Source organism: Rattus rattus, chromosome X (assembly GCF_011064425.1).
Source record: "Rattus rattus isolate New Zealand chromosome X, Rrattus_CSIRO_v1, whole genome shotgun sequence".
NCBI lineage: Eukaryota > Metazoa > Chordata > Mammalia > Rodentia > Muridae > Rattus > Rattus rattus.
In genome coordinates, this window is record NC_046172.1 from 128,430,616 (window position 1) to 128,451,506 (window position 20,891).

The window sequence follows — 20,891 nt, forward strand, 5'->3', positions numbered from 1 at the left end:
GGCCTGGCAGCAGAGAGCCAGGGGTGTTTTAGTGAGGATGCGATGCCTTGAAAATGGGGTGAGAGCGAGTGTGGACATGGTGACTCACTGCTTTAATCCCAGTAGACGGAAAAAAGGCAGGTGGATCTCTGAGTTCGAGGCTAGTCTGGTCTACGTAGGACCCTGTCCAAAAAAAAAAAAATTGTGTGTATAAGAGCGATGTTAGGGGTTGGGGATTTGGCCAGGTGGTAGAGCGCTTGCCCAGGGAAGCGCGCAGTCCTGGTTCCGGTCCCCAGCCCTGAACAAAAAAAAAAAAAAAAAAGAGTTGGATGTTTATCAGCAAGGAGCATTCTGCTGTTCTACACAACGCAGGCTGGCGGCGTCTAAGACTTTGAGCAGAGTGTGGCACCCTGGAGTTTTAACTCTAGTATTAATGCCTTTGAGCCTGTGTTTTACTTCCGGATCTCACACTTACGACACCGGAAGCCGGAAGTGGGGTTTTCCACTGCTGAGAAGGGAAGGGTGACCGCCTGACTAGGATTTCCTAGGAGCTCCGATTCTGCCGCTGCTCCTGCCCTCTTCACTTCTGGCCGACTCTGCTGACAGGTGTGGTCCTCTTCCCCAAAAACAGGGCTTCATCGGTGACCGTTCCGCAGCTTCTGAGACTCCCGAGGTCCACACCCTTCTCCCACCTTAGGCCCAGTTCTGCCGCAAGCTTCTAGAGCATTGGTTCAGGCAGGGTTATTCGCTACCCAGGTTACTTGGGTGGCTAGTTGGCTTGAATTTGTCCTTCCCATCACCGCAGCTGTCTCCTAAGGGCTTGGCCCCTAGTGGTAGAACTCTTTAGTTAGGAGACATTTTCTGTTGATCTAACTGTTTCTGAAACACTTTTTGCACTGTAGGCCAGGTAGTCCTCGAACTCAAGTTTCTGCCTCAGCCTTTCGAGTACTGGAGCAACAGGTGTGCCAGGGTGTTTATCAAACTTGAGTGCATTTGAAGTCTTTAGAAAGTTTTCAAGTGTACATTCACAACTAAATATCTTCTGCACCTCTGTTCACTTTGCAAATGATTCATAGTAATCTGTTTGCAGGTCCTCATACCATTTATCTGACCTGAAAACGAATGTGTTGTCTTGGCATTTCCTAGGAAAAAGGAAGGACTAGTAGCCGGAGCAGAGAGAGCGAGGGAGGAATAGTTGGTGGAGAGGAAGTAAGGTAGGAGTGTAGGTGGTATAGGACCTTGTAGGCTGTTGTATGGACTTTGTTTTTTGCATTGGGAGAAGTGGAAACTCTGATGGAGTTCATGGTAGACGAGAGAAGTAGCTTGACTTATCTTTGAGGTAATTGGTCCCAGTGGGGTCAATTGCAAAGGGCCAGTGAAAAGCAAAGCATGATGGTCTGTAAAGAGATGATTGCAGTAATGCAGGTGAAAGATAATAGTGCTGTCAGCCTTTACTTATTGAACCATTTAAAAAGTACAAAAGTAGAAATAATATAGTAAGTTCTATGTATACATTTCTTAGCTGTGACTATTAGCTCATAGTTAACTTTAATTCACACCCCTTATAATCCTCTACCACAATTATTTTCTTTTCTACAGAAGATGTTATTTTATGTGTGTAGATGTTTTACAGGCTTCCTAGTGCCCAAGGGAAGTCAACAGAAGAAGGTGTCAGTATCTCCTTGGATTGGGAGTTACAGATGTTTCAGAACCACCATATGGTGCTAGAAACTGTCCTCTGCAAAATAATAGTGCTCTAATCCCTCTGAGCATCATCTCTCTTTGCTCCACCCATTATGATTTTCAGTAACAACTTTCTTGAGACATAATTGGCATGCTACACAAAATATTTACTATTTGTGTGTGCTTCCGCCTCCACATGCATGCATGATGTATGATTTGTAGGGAGCACAGGTGCCATGGCTAGACTATGTAGAGGTCAGAGAACAACATTGAGTCAGCAACCTGTTTTTCACTTTTATATGTTCTAGTGTCTCCAGGCTTGCATAGCAAGAGCCTTTATCCACTGAGCTGTCTCACTTGCCCATACTTCAGTATTTTTGAAACAGTCTCCTGTAGATCCCTTCCCCTTGAGTTCCTAATCCCCTGGAGCTGGAATTACAGAAGGTTGTGAGTTGTCCAACATGGGTGCTGTGAACTGAACATGGGTTCTCTGGAAGAGCAGTCAGTGCTCCTAATAGCTGAGCCATCTCTCCCAACTTCTTTTAAGACTTCTAAACATCCAAGTAGTTTGATATGTAACTGGAATTCGGGAATGTGAACTGTTTGAGATATTATCAACATTAAGATTTGGGTTAAAAACCATGAGACTGGGCGGAATTACTGCAGGGTGAATGCAGTTAGAAAAGAGGTCCCAAAGTACCTCAACGTGAAGAAATGGGGACTCAGTAAAAGGGCCTGAGCAGAATCAGCCTTTGAGGGAGTGGGAATCACCAGGTGAGGAGGTTTTCTGGAGCCTGAAGGAAGAAAGTAGGTGAAAAAGAGGGAAGGGTCAGCTGTGTGAGCTCAGGCAGGTGGACCCATGAGTAGCAACACTTTTATTGTAAATAGCCAAGATTCCCCAGTGTTACAGGCATCCTCCCTTATTGGAAGCCTACTTCTGGAAGCTTGCATTGAGATCAATCTCTTCCTGGTTGTCAGAATGAGGCAGGATTTAGAAGATCTCCAGGTTAGTACTGTCCTGCATAATTCCTGTCTGCTTTAAAAGCCAGCATAAGCAGATCAGACTGAGTGTCCCAATTCACACTTTTCAAACTTCTTAGCACACAAGAGGTCTCCTCTATCCCCAGTGAATACTTCTCAGGTACAATGTAATCTTCTGAAGTCTCTTACCAAGTATTTGCATTTCCTTGACTCCTATAAGAAATGACCACAGGCCCAGTGGCTTAAAAGAACAGAAAATTGATACCTCACAGGTCTGGAAGCCAGGAGAATAAAACCAGAAGGTGGACAAGTCATGCTCCATCTGAAAGTTGTGTAAGAGTATCCTTTATGTGTCTTTTAGTTGCTCGTGGCTCAGTTGTTCCTTGGCCTGTGGTTATATTAATTTAGTCTCAGCTTCTGTCTCTCATGTCCATTTTCCTGTGTTTCCACCTGTTTCCTCTTCACTTTTATGTATATAGGAGGAGCTTGGAATTGAACCCACAGTCTTGTGTATGCTAGGTAAATGCTCTACCACTGAACTACATTCCCAATCCTGTTTTCATCTGTCTTTTAGAAGGGTTCTTGTTACTGGGGTCATGGCCCACCTATGTACCTCACAATGATATTACTTTGAGAGCCTTGCTTTTTGTGAGACAGGTTCTTATTATGTAGAGCAAGCTAGCCTTGAATTCACAGAGATTTGCCTGACTCTGCCTTCCAAGTGCTGGGATTAAAGACATGCACCACTATGCCTGTCTCAAGATCCTTAATTTAACTACATATATAAAGACCATTTTTTCCAAGTAAAGTCACATTTATAGGTTTTAGGGATTAGGACATGGATATATCAATCATTCTACTATACTGGGTGATGGGCCAGGACCCTTTGCTTCTACTTGAAGGTATGTGGAGGAGGTAGGATTCCCAGTATACTTCCCTTTCCCTCCACAATTCTCTTTGCAATGGTAATATTTGCTGTGTCATAGATCCAAACTTCACTTTTGTATCTGGTTTCATCAGACAAAATGTCCAGCCTTTTGCTGTGAATGGAAGTCTAGGGCTTCTGTATACATTGAACCCCTTGTGCTGATTGAGAGAACTCTGTTCTTTGTCATGTACTCCTACTGCCTTTTTCTTCTAGACACTGTCTTGTTGGATGAGCAGGCACCTCTGGAAGAATCAGTTGAGTGAGATGGTGCAACCCAGTGGTGGCCCAGCAGAGGACCAGGACATGCTGGGTGAAGAATCTTCTCTGGGGAAGCCAGCAATGCTACATCTTCCTTCAGAGCAGGGTACTCCTGAGACCCTCCAGCGCTGTCTGGAAGAGAATCAAGAACTCCGAGGTAAAGGTTGCAGTGTGAGGGAGGCATGAAGTTAAAAGTTAGGAGGGACCTGGCATACTTATGTAAGGACAAAGCTTATTGTCACCTGCATCTCATAATTGGCAGGGTATGAAGTCATGATGTGCCCAAGAACCAGCCAGCATTTCAAACTTTGCTACTTTGCTTCATTTCAAGTAGGGTTTTCTGTGAAGAGTCACATGCAGAAAATAATGTGGTTCAAAGCCAGCACAAGGGAAGGGAGAAGGGAAGGGGAAGGAGGGTAAGCTAAAAAGCCATGGTAGGTAGGGGAAAAGTGGGATATAAGGGTCAATGGGAATAGGTTTATTCTTGGGACATAGCAAGCTTTTAGGTAGGAGGGGATATGTTTTTCCTTCAGAGAGAGAGGGTTTTTTCCTAAGATGAAATGTGGCCTGCTCTTGGAAAGGTGTGGCCAGCTCCAGTAAGAGATCTTTGAGTATGTCTTCTGCACTGGCATTGCCTTCTTGCTCATGTTCACCCTCATTTTATAAGGTGATGTTTACTGTTCTTGAATATTCAGCTGAAGAGAATGAAACTCATAGAACTATTAGCTTGTTCTGTCTGTATCTTCTGGGCTCCCAGGTTGCAGCCAGAAAGTACACAGTGAAATTTGCTTTGGGGACTGTTTCATTACCTCCCCAAGTTTTTCAGGCATGTTTAGGACTCCCTGATTCTGAAGACAGAGATGCAGGCCCAGGAGGACTGGGACTGAGTGCTCCAGGGTAGGGATACCTCCAATTGACCAGAATATAAATGAGGAACTTAAAGTTGATTTTGGTGAATCCCTTTGCCAAAAGGATCTGTATTTAAGCAATACATTGTAGACACTTGGGGGTATATCATCAGTGGAATTGGCTAGGAATTGGTTTGACTTCTTAGAGAAAGGCACTTAGTATTATAGGGGTACCTGGCTGTTAGGACTCCTGTTTTGCTGTCTTCCCTATCCCTAGATGCTATCCGGCAGAGCAATCAGATGCTGAGGGAACGCTGTGAGGAGCTGCTGCATTTCCAGGTCAGCCAGCGGGAGGAGAAGGAGTTCCTCATGTGCAAATTCCAGGAAGCCAGGAAGCTGGTGGAGAGACTGAGCTTGGAGAAGCTTGACCTGCGGAGGCAGAGGGAACAGGCCTTAGAGGATTTGGAGCATCTGAAGAAATGCCAACAGGTAGCTAGTGGATGGGCAGGCCCTTCTGCCCCACCTGTGTTTGAAGACCATATCGACACTCATATGCCCATAGGAAGTATGTTGTTGGAGGTGCCTCAGGACCTTTTCAGGCTTGATTGCTGGGAGCCCTCTTAAAACCAAGAGAATCCATCACACTCACTGTTAGTTTATTACAGTGAAAGGGTCCACATCAAAATTATCCGAGGTACAATGCATAAGTTGTAGGAGCCAGGAGGGGCCAGATGTGAGCTTCTCAGGGAGCAGTGCTTTTGCTGTGAATGGTGGGGCACTGTGCACAGAGCACTATCAACCAGGAAACATTCCTAAGCCCTGGAAGCCAGGATTTATCTTGGATTCACTTTTAAAGGTAAGGAGTGCTTGGGTACCTAACCTAGCTTGCTCAGGTTCTAGCCACCCTGAAGTCTAACAGGGACTATACCATGTAGTCCAAGGCCCTCACATACCCTGCCAGCAGCTCAGACATCCTGGTTGAGCCGTAGGCCCATGATAAAACAAGGCAGTCACATCAGATAGGATTTCTCAGGGGCTCAGAGATGATCCCCAGCAGTCTTTGGAGGAATTATGAGACCCCAGGCCTGTGAATTGGCCCTGTATTACACAATCACCAAAGGATAGTATGCCTAGTGTGGAATGAGGTGGTATTTCAAGGCCTTTTGGACTGGTTGGTTTTAGGACCCTGGTGACAATAGTTGAGCAGGGATTGTGCCATCTGAGAGGACTAGTCTAGGGGAAAGGGTAGAGTAGTCCCTAGTTTTGGAGGTCAGAGGTCTAAGATGAAGGTATGGGCAGTTAGGTTCCTCACAGGGATATTCCAGGTACTTCTCCATAACTCTCTTGTCACATAGCCTTTTCTCTTCAAAATTTTTTATTATATTTTATTTTGTGTAGTGTGTGTGTCTGAGCTTGCACTCACACGTGTGGATGTGGGTATTGTCATGGGGTGCCAATTTAGGTGACAGGACAGCTTGCATGAGTCAGTTCCCTCATTCTACTATGAGTGCCAGGGATTGGGCTCAGGTTGTTCTTAGGCTTTACCCATTGACCTTCTGAATTTTCTCACAGTCCTCCTGTCTTTTCATAAGGATACCAATGTGAAACAGGAAGGTAGACAGGTATTAGAGCCATGAGAATAGATTTTATTCAGTAACTGGTAACGAAAGGGAAAGAGCTAGCTAAGCTCTGATGATCTGCAGAGGTGACTGGGTCTTTTACCTTTTTTTAAGATTTATTTTTATTTATGTGTTGGGTGTCTGTGTCTGTGTATAAGTGCCCTTGAAGGCCAGATGAGAGTCTCAGATCGTCTCAAACTGGAATTCCTGGTAACTATAAGGTACCAGACAATTGTGGTGGTAGGAACTGAACTCTGGTCTTATAAAAAGTAACAAATACTCCCGATCACTGAACAATCTCTCTACTTAATGACTGTGAATTTTAAAATGAGAATAGGGTCCAGAGTGCGTATGCTTTGCATGTGTGAGGCCTAGAGTTTAGTTTTCAGGGCTTCAAAAAAATAAAGACAGAGATGCCGATAGAAAGAAAATGAAAGATTAGGCTAGGGGAAGGAACTCAAGTGAATTCCAAAGGGTATTAGTATTAATGTGATGAGACCAGTGTGTTTATAACCTTATACAAATCAAATGTAGGTTTTTACCATAAAGACTGGGAGTCTGAGTCCTTTCTGATGATTCCATTTCAAAGAAGTCAAAGAAGTAGCACTCAGGTTTTTGAGACAGGGTTAGAGTCCAAGGAAATACATGGGCTTTGAGGTGATAGAGGAAATAATCATGGCAAAGGTCAGGCCTATGTCAAGTGTCAGTTCCTTTAACAGCTCTGAGCATTTGCAAGTAGGAACCAGGAAGGGGCTTGGTATATATTACACTAATGTGATCTTAAGCTGTTAGAAGGCATGCTAAAGTTTGGTTAACCTTAAAGTTTGTCTGAACTGACCATGGTTTGTATTTCAGGGCAGCAGAGATAGTTGGTTTCTCTTTCCATTATATGGGTTTTGAAGTCAAACCTGGTCATCAGCCTTGGCAAAAGTATTTTATTTGATGTTTCTTGATGGCTCAGATTTGTGTATTTAAAAAAATTCCAGTCTCTCTTTATTCTGAAACTTCCTCATCTGTTGTAATGTGGTATAGGTGTTTATTTTTGTTGCTGTCTTTGGGTTTAGTCTCCTTTTACAGAGTTTCAAAGAGTCTGAGAAAGGTTCACTACCACCTGAGAGTCAAGATTGGTGACTGGAGGAAGACAAATAGCCATTGGGCTAATGAGGCTCCAGAGTACCAAGGTTTATAGGTGTTGAAAGGCAGGAGAAACTCTCCATAGATCAGCTGCTTTAAGGCTGCCTCATGTCTTGGGGATGCCAAAAGTGGGAAGCATAGAGAAAGTAGTACTGATAGGAAATGACCTTTTTTCTTGTAGCAGATGGCTGAGGACAAGGCCTCTGTGAAAGCTCAGGTGACATCATTGCTGGGGGAACTCCAGGAGAGCCAGAGTCGTTTGGAGGCTGCTACCAAGGAACGACAAACTTTAGAGGGAAGGTGAGTGGGGAGGGGAAGCTAGCCCAGGAGGCCCCTTCCAGGATTTTGAATGAGAAAAATGTAGGAAACCCTAGGAATTCCTCTCTCTGAAAGGAAGGGCTGACCATCTTTTCTTAAATTCCCTAGGGCCCTCCAGGGCTGCCTTGTGAGAAGATATCCAGGAATCTAGTTCCAGCTGTTGCTCTCAAATTCTTTACTGGGTGCTTGGTTAGGGTTTCCATTGCTGTGGAAAGTCAGCATGACAATGGCAACTTTTATAAGGAAAAGATTTCATTGTAGCTGGCTTACATTAAGAGGTTCTGTCCATTATTGTCTTGGTGGCAAGCATGATGGTCAGTAGACAGACATGATGCTAGAGAGACATCTGAGAGTTCTTCATCAGGATTGGCAGGCAGCAGGGAAGAGAGAGTAAACCAGTGGGTCTGGCTGGAGCATCTGAAACCTCCAGTGATCAACTTCTTTGAACAAGGCCACACCTACTTCAACAGGGCCACTTGTCCTCATTCTTTTAAATAATGCCACTCTCTAGAAGCCTATGGGCACCATTTTCATTCAAAACATCATACTGGCATTCAGTTTATTGCTTAGGAAGCACTGCACCCTAAGACCACACTTAAGAGCTCACTATCAAGACTGATATGCGGTGGGATTATATCAAGGCAGAAAGTCCTAGGTGAAGAAGCCTAGATACATTCCATAGCAACCCCATGAAAAGCACAGAGCCCTCATGAACTACTCATTAGAGACTATGAACTCCATGTTCCTGTTGGGAGTTGTTCACTTTGGTACCTCGGCCAGGCATGTACCAGTGTTTCTGGATGCCAGCAGAAAACTGAGTTTTTGACTGACTTTGTCAACCAGTGGTCTGGGACTGCCACTCACCTCTTTGCCAAGGGGACTAGGGTTGCCATGTGGGATCACTGGAGTTATAGGCATGGGCACTACAGCCTCTCATACTGCCTTGCTGCTGGTCCTCCCAGATAGTGAAAATAGGCAGCCCTGGCCCTCTCAGCAGTAGGTAGTCATTGTATTTGGGAGCAGGGGTTGGAAGCCTGGTCCTGAGGAGGAGAGAGCTTGACTTGGGCTCAGCAATATTACTTTAGTGGGCGGGGGGGAAGAGCAGGAGAAAAGGCCAGAGGGGAGCAGGCCCAATAGTCCAGATCTGCCTTGGCAAAGTTGAGGTGATCTGCCATCAGTAGCTTCCTCAGAGGCCCATGGAAATGCCCATCATTGCCTTTGTAATGAGCACACAGAGAGGTACCAGGGTGATGAGGCTAATACTGGAACTATAGTTTAAGGGAAACTGTGGGGTACTGTAGGCCAGAATCAGAAGATATGGGGGACATGGGTGATAGAGGCTTGGCAACTCAAGCTTTTATGGTGAGAGTAAAGAGGGAGAGATGAAATCTCTGCTGAGACTATTGATGCTATATCTTATCTCCTGAGGCTGAATGACCAGGTAATGGCACCTGAGGCCTAATGAGGGTGCCTGGGACTGAGCTAAATTGTAGAGTTGCACAGTAGTTCCTGCCCATCCTTCAGCTCAGTGCTACCGAGCCACAGCCCTTTTTCTCAGGGTCTTTTTTTTGTTGTATGTCAGATTCAGCAGTTAGGTGAGCAGGTCAGACAGCTGGAGAGTGAGCGGGAGGTGCTGCAGCAGCAGCACAGTGTCCAGGTGGACCAGCTGCGCATGCAGAACCAGAGTGTGGAGGCTGCCTTGCGAATGGAGCGACAGGCTGCTTCAGAGGAGAAGTAAGTGGCTGGGAGGGTTGTACCAAGAGATCTCAGAGCACCCATGGTGCTTTCTGCCTTTTAGGGAGTCCTGGTAGGGACTGGTTGTGTATAGAAGGGCTGATTTTACTCCCTTTGCCTTGCTAATGACAGAGTCAACTATTATATGTAAATAGGAATATTTTTTACCCACATTCATGTTTACTGCATGTCCTACATAGGTTCTTTTCATCACAGTAAAAATATGCTCTTGGTGTAAGGAAAACAAAGGAGCCATAGTGGTTTCAAGCGGCCCCTAAAGACCCTTTTTCTGGTTCTCAATGTCGCAGGCTCAATTTGCTATTGGCATTTGTTCAGCATCCTTTGAGTTTTCTTTTTAATTTAGAACAATCTCCTGTTTCCTACTTATTTTCTTTTTTGCTAGAGATGGAGGGCCCAAACACAGTAAGCAAAAAAAATTCTATTCCTGAGTTATACCCTAGCCCTTGTTAGAACCATCCCAAGATGTTGACTTTAAGGAAGACATGAACTATGTAGTGGCCAAATTAGTTGCAGTAAATACTTGCAATCAGCAAAGCTTGCCTTATACTTGATAGCCTCAGGAGCCCAGATGTGATCCAGGAAGCCCACATTTCAGGTCTTTTATGGCACATGAAGGAAGAAAGTGAAGCTGTATTAGGCAAGTTGTGGCTCTACTGGGACAAAGCAGTTTCTCCAGTGACAGCTCCTTTTGCACAGGCGGAAGCTGGCTCAGTTGCAGGCAGCCTATCACCAACTCTTCCAAGACTATGACAGCCACATTAAGAGCAGCAAGGTGAGTGGAGAACATAAGCTAGTAAGTATGTTTTTTTCTGGGCTGTCCAGGGAGAGGTTTTCCCCTTCTTCCCCAGTGTACCTGAAAAGGGTGGGCAGTGTGAGTTTTGAGAAATAGCACATCTAGCTTTTGGAAGGGACTCTTAAGTTGCCTGACACTTCAGTGGGGCTACAGCTATGACAGTTTTCGGATAACCACAAGGAGATGGGACATATCCACCTTATAGATGTATAAGGTATCTGGGTCTAGGACCTTTAGATATAGTCTGTGGCAGGGATGTTGTTCTGCATGGCCATTCCTTCATGATCAGAGTTGGGAAGTCTACAAACATTTTGTTTTTTCTAAAAATATTTTTATATTTATTTATATTTATGTAAAAAATATTTTGCCTGCATATATGTATGTACACTATGTGTGTGCTTGATACATGTTGAAGATAGAAAAGAGTGATGGATCTGCTGGAACTGGAGTTATGAATGGTTCTGAGCTGCCTGTGACTGAATCTGGGTCCTCTCCAAGAACAAGTGTTCTTAACTTCCGAGCCATCCTTCCAGCTTCTTTTTTACCCCTCCCAGAAACTTTTCTTAGGTGATTCTGATCTCTTTTTGAGTTTATCCTCATCATGTCTAGTGATTACTTTGTGTGTCTGCTCACAAACATAGGTGGAGGTCAGAGGACATCATTGATATTATTCCTCAGGAGCTATACATGACCAGCTCTTTTTCTTACATAGGTTCTGGGGTTTGAATTCAGGTCCTCACAACTACTTTACTAACTGAACTATCTCCCTAGCCTATTCTTTTTTGGTAGAGCCCAGGCATGTTTTGAACTCTGAGGTGGCTGAGACTGGCCTTGAACTTCTGATCTTTTTACTCCCATCTTCCTTGTGCTGAAATTACAGGTATGTGCTACCATGACCAACATTCTAGTGGTCCCAGTTTTTCAAGTTTCTTTTTAGCTGTTCTCCTCTTTCTCATAAATAGAATGGATTGTCAATAATTCTTTACAACCCATTACTCATATAAAGAAACTTTAACAAGGTTGCCAAAAGCCCACATATTGGTGTTGGGCATAGTAGCACATGCCTTTAATCCTAGCACTCTGGAGTCAGAGGCAGGCTGACCTTGTTGAGTTAGAGATCAGCCTGATTTACAGAGTGAGTTCTAGGACAGCCAGCTTTATGTAGTTTCAAAACCAAAACCCCAAAACCCCCAAACCAAACCAAAACAACTACTACTACAAAAAACCCCAAACCCAAAATACCCCACCATTGAATAAATAACTCCAGAGAGTAATGGGAAGCCAACTGATACTAACAGACTAGAGAATCTGATTTCTAAAGGCATTTCTGCCTTTCACTAAAATTTCTTAAAATTGTTTACCATAAAGAACTGTGCAGTTTTAGAATAGTGCTGCTACTCAAAGTGAAGTGTCCAAAGAGGGATTCATGAAAATGGGAATTTGTCTGTTTTTTAATTAATAAAATGAAGAGAACTAGAAGAAAAGGCAGAAGAGCAAAATTAAACCCCATGATATGTGTGTTCATATGTGCATGTATGTATGTATGTGTTTAACTGCAAAAAATAGTTCTCAAAGTTGCAGAGTTTAAACAAAATTTTATATTTTTATGTATTTATTTTATTATAGCAAAATAGGCAGTTATTTGGGGAAAAATAGTCATTAAAACTTGACCTCTCCCTAAACATATATTTAAAATTTTAGGCTAAGAACTGGATATTTCCATGCCATAATGATTACTACATTTCCATGTAAACATCATCTGCAGTTATGACTATGAATTTTTTTTACTTCTGTATAAAAGGTGAGCTTCTCTAGCACCTAAATATGGCCTTAATTCAGAAAGTATCAGAAAGTATATGAATAACTTTTCTTTTTTATTTATTTTATTTATTATTATTTTTTCTTTTTTTTTTTTCGGAGCTGGGGACGGAACCCAGGGCCTTGCGCTCGCTAGGCAAGCGCTCTACCACTGAGCTAAATCCCCAACCCTATTATTTTTTTTATTAGATATATTTCTTTACTTACATTTCAAATGGTATTCCCTTTGCTGGTTTCCTGTCCATAAACCCCCATCCCCACCCCCTCCCACATATGGGTGTGAACAACTTTTCAAAGACTATAAATAGTGTTATTCAAGTAGATTAAAAATACTTGAACACTATTATTTCTAGCAAATACATTAAGGGAGGGCTTAAACAATCAAAACATGAAGACCTCTACCTATATAATATCCCTTATGAAATGAGCTAACTCATATTAATTTAAAAACCCATGTTTTCTTATTTGTCTAAAATTAAAATAATAATGGAAGTCAATTGAGAAAAGAGCTTAAAAGCTAACACAAATTATGCAATGTTAGTGGTCATCTTTTAAGAAGGAATTGTCAAGCAAAATGTACCCATAGGGGATTTTTAAGAAGTAAGCATGAGGGTTGAAGAGATGGCTCAGGGGTTAAGACCACTGGCTGTTCTTCCGAAGGACTCAGGTTCGAATTCCAGCACCCACACGGCAGTTTACAACTGTCTGTAACTCCAGTTCCAGAGGCTATGACACCCTCACACAGACATGCCTGGAGGCAGAACACCAACGTAAAGAAGTAAGCATGATACCAGGTCACATGATGAAGAATTAGTTATAAAACTGCTGCTTACGGGATTGGAAAGATTGTTCAATGATTAAGACCACTTGCTGTTTTTTTCAGAGGACCTAAGTTCTGTTCTCAGTATTCACAATGGGTGGCTAACAACTACTTGCTACTCTAGCTTTGGCAGATCTGATAGCATCTTTGACTTCTGTGGGTGTACACACACACACACACACACACACACACACACACACACCCACCCACACACCCCTTTTGGAAGGAATTCTTGGTTGAGAGCATGAGTGCATGTGTATAAGGTGTGTTTGACCAAGTAGCAGAGTGGAAGGACCCATGGGTTGCCCCCTTGCCTGATGTATGGTGGACCTGCAGTCTTTGGAGAGTTACTGCATAGTTACTTACTTGCTGTGGAGTTGGAAGCCTCAGGAGCGAGGGTAGCTCTTGTTCTTGAAGAGTCAAGAGGAAGGTTGGCTAGCTAGGAATTCTCTGACAGGAATGATGCAGAGTACCAGGCAGTATCTTATTTATTCTCAGAGTTCCCATCAGCCCTAAGATCTTTGTGCATCCTAAGAAAGACCTCAGCATTTCTTCTGTAGGGCCACCACAGGATGCAAAATTCTCCCTGCCCACATTGTCATTGGCCCTGATATCCAAATGACTGGGTTTGCTCCAGCTTTTCCTACTTAGTTTTCAAAACAATGGCCAGCCAGGGAAGTAACTTGGTTCCACTGCGGGCCAAGAGACTCTGCCAGCACCCTTTGTCTTCTCTAGGGCATGCAGCTGGAAGATCTGAGGCAGCAGCTCCAGCAAGCTGAGGAGGCCCTGGTAGCCAAACAGGAATTGATTGATAAGCTGAAAGAGGAAGCTGAGCAGCACAAGATTGTCATGGAGACCGTTCCAGTCTTGAAAGCCCAGGTGAGGGCTCTGTTCCAGCCTGCCTATCACATGAGTGACCTGCTCGTCCAGGCAATGAGTTTTGATGTGTCTTTTGGACACCATTTGTAGTGGCCTCTCTTAGTCTTGAGCCCTTTGCATTGTTCTTGACTTGGTGCTCTTGGGATCATAGGCTTTCACATGTGCTTCTGATGTACTATCATGGGATCCCAGAAGACAGGACTCTGTTCCTCTGGACATGGCATAGAATGCTTGTTGGGAAGCTGATGGATGGTGGGTGAACACCTCTGTTCTGTTTGCCAGGCGGACATCTACAAGGCTGACTTCCAAGCTGAGAGGCATGCCCGGGAGAAACTGGTGGAGAGGAAGGAGCTTTTGCAGGAGCAGTTGGAGCAGCTGCAGCGCGAGTTCAACAAGTTGAAAGTTGGCTGCCATGAGTCAGCCAGGTGGGCCTCTAAGAGTGCAGCCAGGAGCACAGCCATAGACAAAGAAGGTGTACTGTAGGCAGCAACCAGTAGTAACTATAGGAGATGGATGGTTCTTAGCATTAGTATTAAATTCCCTGTGCCTCCTTCTACTGCTCTCCTTGTATTCTGTCCTTCCAACAATGACCTTTCCCATTGGAAACTAGAAATGTAACAGAAATGTATGTATTGAGATGTATCTAAGGCTGGAGGTTTCATAGCTTTCATAGTGTCTTAGTTTGGTTTCTGTTGCTGTGATAAAGACCATAACTTATAGCAGCTGGGGAGGAAAGGGTTTATTTTAGTTTACAGTTTATAATCCATCACAGAGGGAAGTCAGGGCAGACACCTGAAGGCAGAAAATGAAGCATAGTCAAAAAATGCCTTACAAACTTGCCTATAAGCCAGTTTATTGTGGATAGTTCCTTAATTGAAATTCTCTTGCCAGTTTGTGTGAAGTTGACTAGCCAACCTTGTCAGCTTGACATACAAACACTCCACTGTTAAACCATAACCTTTCCTTTCTTGTTTTTTCTCCAATTCATGTCAATATCACAATATAAAATATAAATTTAAAAGTGTCACAGTCTTTAAAACATTCCATCACTCTTTTAAAAAAAAGGCTTTTCTTTAAAAGCCTAGAATCTCAACTGTGCTTCTATAAAATAATGTTATATATTTTCTTACTTCAAGAGTGAAGAACCAGGGCACAGTCACAATCAAATCAAAGCAAAACCAAAATCCAACAGTGTTAAAATAACCCACTGTTGATGCTTGCTGTCTGGTACCCACTCATGATTCTCTGTGCTCTAAAGGTCTTGGGCAGCTATACTTCTCTGCCTCTGCCATTCACAGGACACACAGCTCATCTTATAAGCTCAACCTGTTTCTTTTCCACAGCTGCTGCTCTCCTTGGTGGTTGTCTTATGGTACTGGCATCCAATATTCTAGGATTTTTCCACTGCAGCTGAGGATGTACCTTCACCAATAGCTTCTCCTGACCTCTGAAATAATGCCAAGCCCTTACTTTAGCTGCTTTCCATGATCCCTTCATATTACTTGGCCCCCCTCTTCTTTGTGCTGACCCTGAAGAGATACTCTCTAGATTCTAAAAGATTTCACCTCAGTGATGCTGTTCCTAATCACAACTAGTTTCTCAGCTTCAGTTAACCAGTATCAATTGTCCTCGTAAAGCAAAGGTTTTACTTCAGTTCTGCTGATCTCTTTTTAATCACACCTGATTCTTCAGCCCCAGCTGACCAGAACTACAGACTCTTAATTCAGAATACCACACAAATGACCCTGATAGAATCTTTGCTTCCCTCTGAAACTTCATCATTTGCATTGGTGTCAGCATTATTATCTTCCTTGGCTCCCACAGAATAGCCCTTTAAGCCCTAACTTTTTTTTTTTTTTGGTTCTTTTTTTCGAGCTGGGGACCTCAACCCAGGGCCTTGCGCTTTCCTAGGTAAGCGCCTACCACTGAGCTAAATCCCCAGCCCCAAGCCCTAACCTCTTGATGGCACTTCCAGCCCAAAGTTCCAAAGTCCTTCTACAGTCTTCCACAAAACAACATGGTCAGGTTGGATCTGTCTCAGCAATTCCACAAAAATCTGGTAACATTGTCTATCTTAGCTTGGTTGCTATTGCTGTGATAGACACCATGACCAAAAGCAACTTTGTGGGGAAGGGTTTATTTCAGCTTACAGTTGTAGTTAATCATGGAGGGAAGTCAGGAAAGGAACTTGAGACAGGAACAGAAGTAAAAACCATGGAAGAACTACTTTTTGGCTTGTTCTCCATGGCTTGCTTTCTTTTACAACCTAGGTGATTGCTCAAGGAGTGGCGCTGTCTCTTAGGGAACTAGGTCCTCTCACATCAATGAAGAAAATGCTCCAAATGCTTGCCTATAGGTCAGCCTAATGGGAATATTTACTCAATTGAGGTTCCCTTTGATCAGATGACTCCAGCTTTTGTCAAATTGACAAACAATAACAACAACAAAACCTAACCAGTGCAAATATATTTATCTAAAACCTAAAAATATGACTTTATTTGGTTTAGAATCTTTGTATATGTAACTAGTTAATATAAGGTAACATTAGGTTAATTAATTGACTGTGGTACTTACAGAAGCACCAAATTAAGATAACAGAAGGCAGCCATAAGAAGGCCAAGGCAGACTCTGGGATTCAGCTACAAGCCAAGAAATGTCAAGCTGTCTGTACACTACCACCAGCTAGGGCTAATTCTGCCCAGTCCTCTGACACTTTGATTTAGGGCACCTAGCCGCCTGTATCATGCACGTTTCTGTTATTTGAAGTTACTAGATGTGTGGTAGTTTGTAACAAGGTTCTGAGGAAACTAATACAGGGAACCCAGGAAGTAATTGCTAATAAGTACAAAGTTTCCTTTGGAGATGATGAAAATATTCTAAAATTATATGGATGATTGAATATGCTGAATAGAGTAAAACCCTCTAACAATACTGTTTAAATTGGTGAATTGTATATAGTATGTGAATTATATCTGAATGAAGGTATTTATTCATAAAAATTCCTACAGGCACTGATTGAATGTTTTCTGTTTTCAAAAGGATTGAGGATATGAGGAAGCGGCATGTAGAGACTTCCCAGCCCCCTTTACTCCCTGCTCCAGGTGAGTGAATAAGTGGTAGATGATGGGAGGAGATGGTTAGGGAGGGCAGAATGTTGTGCTGAGGGGAAGCATGTGTTGGCTTCTCTGCTACTCTGCTTTGGGGAGTTCTTGTTGACCATTCCTGTCAGTAGCCCATCACAGTCTGAGGTCAAAGGAAAAATATGCTTGTAGAGGTGGCTCCCAGTTATGCAGTCAAATATGGTGGTATCAGTAAGTCTCACCACCTTGTTAGCCTTTCTGTTTGAGGCCTACAAAGGCTGTGCTAAATAGTTACATAGTCCATCATACTCCTGTGTTCTTTTTTTCTCAGCTCACCACTCCTTTCATTTGGCCTTGTCCAACCAGCGGAGGAGCCCTCCTGAGGAACCACCTGACTTCTGTTGTCCCAAGTGCCAGTATCAGGCTCCTGATATGGACACTCTACAGATACATGTCATGGAGTGCATAGAGTAGGAGCAGCAGATTCAAGGCCACCTGTAATACTATGTCCCAATCTGTGCAACTTATGCTTTCCTGTTTCACCTGCGTAGTCCACAATTAAGTGCTTAATGTCAAAGAGTAGGTCCCAGGAACTAGCAGGACCCTTGCTTTAGCCCTTTGGTCTGCTAGTCCCCTATTAGGGTAGACAGCTCCATTCAGGGCTGTTTTTTTCCCTTTTCTCTTCTGTGTGCCTGAGCCACTTCGCCTCTGGTGGCTTCTTCTTCCCTCTTCTCCCATTTTCTTAGGGAGTCTAGAATGGAGGCCAGGGGCTCTCAGGGAGCATCCCTTCTCCACGCAGGGCTAGTGCCTCTCTTCAGCTAGTGCCTTTCTTGCCAGTGAACTGCAGGCTCTCCTCCTAAGGCATGTGGCACTTAGGTCTATAACATGTATTACCTCTGATAGACATGTGGAAAGTATTCTGTCCTTTTGTTACTAGTAATGGTGCAGTGAAAGTACTTGTGCACAGATCTGTATGTACCTTTAGGACAGATGCTTAGATGTGACATTAGCTCCTTGTCATAGAAGAGGTGAGCAGACCTTTGGATTCTGCCATCTGCTAGACATGCTATTATTTACTAAAGAGTTTGCTTAAGTGTCTTTTTCTGGGGTATGTGGGCCTTCTTAATTTCTCTGATGAAACTTGGATTTTCATAATTCCTACCCATTTTTCTGTTGGGTCGTTGCCATTTGTTCTTTGGCTTTGGAGAGCTCTTTGATTATCAGTCAGGTTAGCTTTGACTATCACAGAAAGGGCACACCTTGTTCCAGTTTGATTGTGTTACTGTTTTGGGGCCTAGAAGCTGTTATCTACTCCTGCTTACCCATTCTTTACTCCTTTTTTGGCTTTGGAATTATGACTTACTTTGTCAACAGAAAGGTATTTTACATATATGCTTTTCTTTTTCTAGCTCCAGTGTGCTCTCGTTTTTGCTAAGCACATTGTTGCCTTCTGTGAATGGTGGTAGTTCATTACAGTTCAGGAATTTGTGATGGCTTGTTCTCCACCAGCCAATTTGTCCTAGCACACCATTTAGCAGTGACTGAAAGGTTACAGAAAAGGGAACACTTCACTTGTTTTGCAAGGTTCTAGATATTTTCTGGGACCTTACAGTCATTGGTATTAGCCCTGCAGTTCTAGTAAAGGAAAGGAAACTGCAGTTGAGAAAGCAATAAATGTGCCTTGCTCATTCCTCAGGTTTGAAATCCTTCCTGCCCTCCTGTAAGCTTTCATGGTTCTGAGTGGGATTTGTGAATCCATCCCTGGGCTTTTATTCACATGGCTTCTATCCCATTAAGAATGCGTAGGCTAAGTAGAATTTAGATTTTAAAAAAGGATTTAAAAAGCAATCCTGAGCTGGGGGCTTCCTCAGCATTCTCAGGGGATGTGGAACAAGTTTTCCATTTCCTAATTCCCTGGTATCTATCAGACAGATCTTTGGGAAAATGTTAAAGGAACAAACAAGTACTTTGCTTATGTGTTTTCATTTAAATACCTAACCTATAATTTTTTCTTTAGGAATACTGTTGGTTTAGCTTGAGTCCAGTTTTGGTGGTATATAAGACTGTCCTATAGCTGCTTTAAAAATTCTTTTAGACTTGAAAGAGCAACAACAACAAAAATTAGTCTTCCTGTCTGGAAGCCAAATGTTAAGTTTTTTTCTGGAGGCTCCGAGAATCAATTCCAAGCATTCTCTTAACTTTTGGTGGTTTCTGGAAGTCCTTGGTGTTGCTTGACTTGTAGACCAATCACTCCAATTTCTGGTTCTAGGGCCTCGTGGTCTCTTCCTCTCTTCTATCTCATAAGGAAACCAAGTTGCACACGTGGAGTCTATTTGGTTAGATTACGGAGGATTTCCAGTTCAAGACCTTTACCTCATTCCACCTACCAAGACCCTTTTCCCAAATAAAGTCATTGTCTTCACATTCTGGGGGTTTGGGCTTACACAACCCAGAGTAGGGACATCATCAGAACCTGAGTAAATGCAGCTCCAAAGCAGGTGCCTTTAAGCCTTCCAATTCTGCTAGAGAGATCCGGTCTCTAGGGTGATGACCAGTAGGCTTCAGAGTTTGGAGGCTGTCAAACCCTTGTCAGTGCTCCATGCTGTTAGCAGGGTCAGTGGGAATGACTGGGAAAGGCAGGTTGGCTGTAGTAGGAGAGAGCTGTTGTGATGCCTGCAGTGGCTGCAAGAGCTTCATGCTTCTTGGATAAACAGATGCATAGGTACATTTCTGACTAGTACTTTATCTTGAAAGGGGCTCAGAAAGCAGGTGTGACTCAGGTTCCAGGTTACATAGGATCATCTGGAAGCTTGAAGACATTATGTCTTGGGCTTCATGGACTGGTCAAGACAAATCTGAGAGTGGCTCCAGGCAACGGTTGGGACCTAGTACCCTTCTAGAAGGTGGGAACCCTTGCCACCTACTTACCCTGCAATATGGTGTATGATTAACCATACATCAAAGATTTGAGAATCTACCATCTTCCTGATATGGGACATGCTGTTTTCTTTTCCAGTATTATTGAAGCTATAACTGGAAAAAGTAGTTGTCCCATCCCCCTCAGGAATTAGCCTAATTGTTTTTACACAAATTTTATGTGGTCTCTGGCAGATAACTTCTAGATCCATACAACTAGAAGCATGTCCTTTCCAGATGACCTCTTACTGTTACTTATGTATGCTTTCTTCCTGTTGGCCCATGCCCAAGAGAAAACCAGAAAGCCAGTAAGACAGTACAGAGTACTTCACCTACTGTAGTAGTAAACCATAAGGCAGATTGTAAGTAGGGATGATGTCAAAATAGGAATAATTACAGCCCTGTATGTGACACCCTCAGGCAAGGTGAGGCCTACCTTTCAGTGTTTTCCCTTTCAAGGTGGGAGTTTGGTGAGATGGAACAAGCACTTTGGAAGCATTCTCAGCCCTCTTTACCTGACAGCAGCTTGGTCCTCACAGTGATTGCCTCATTGGAGTGGCTGTCATGGCACTGTCACCACCAAAGTCTGTGATGCAACATATCTGCATGGCCTGCATATCAGCAGGCCTGAGTGGCTAGCATCTTGAACCTTTTATCACATGAACATTCTCTGTAGGCTGGTGTAAAAAGGCCAGAGGATTAAATTATGTATAAAATATGAAATAAAGAAGTAAGACCTGCAAGCATGTACTCTGTCCTCACTTGGTGAATGTAGGGGTAGGATTGCCAGTAACAAAGGTTTTCTTTACTATTTCTCTCTTTAATTCCCATGCATTACATAGGAAGTAGCTGTTACAGCTTTGAGGTTTTTGCTGATGGCTAAATAAAGCTCATTGTTGACACAACAGAGTGGCAGAAGGGGCCAAATCAATTAATTTAGGGCTTAAATTTCCTGTGGTTGCAGCAACAAAGTACCACGCATTAGGGAGCTTATGCAACAGAGATTTTCTATCTCCCTGTTCTGGATGGCAGGAACCTGAGAGGTGAACTCCTTATTTTTTTTAAAAAATTTTATTAGATAT

At 43.2% G+C, this 20,891-nt stretch overlaps 1 protein-coding gene across 1 annotated transcript; it reads left to right on the top strand.

Annotated features, from left to right (window-relative positions):
• The first annotated feature begins 461 nt into the window (after positions 1–461).
• Positions 462–20,552, top strand: Ikbkg (inhibitor of nuclear factor kappa B kinase regulatory subunit gamma). The gene is given in 10 exon segments (XM_032889612.1): positions 462–585; positions 3,785–3,986; positions 4,955–5,166; positions 7,612–7,734; positions 9,331–9,482; positions 10,200–10,275; positions 13,670–13,813; positions 14,096–14,238; positions 16,853–16,914; positions 17,225–20,552. Coding segments are annotated over 9 exon segments (1,242 nt in total). The 5' UTR covers positions 462–585; positions 3,785–3,799; the 3' UTR covers positions 17,368–20,552.
• The last annotated feature ends 339 nt before the right edge of the window (positions 20,553–20,891 follow it).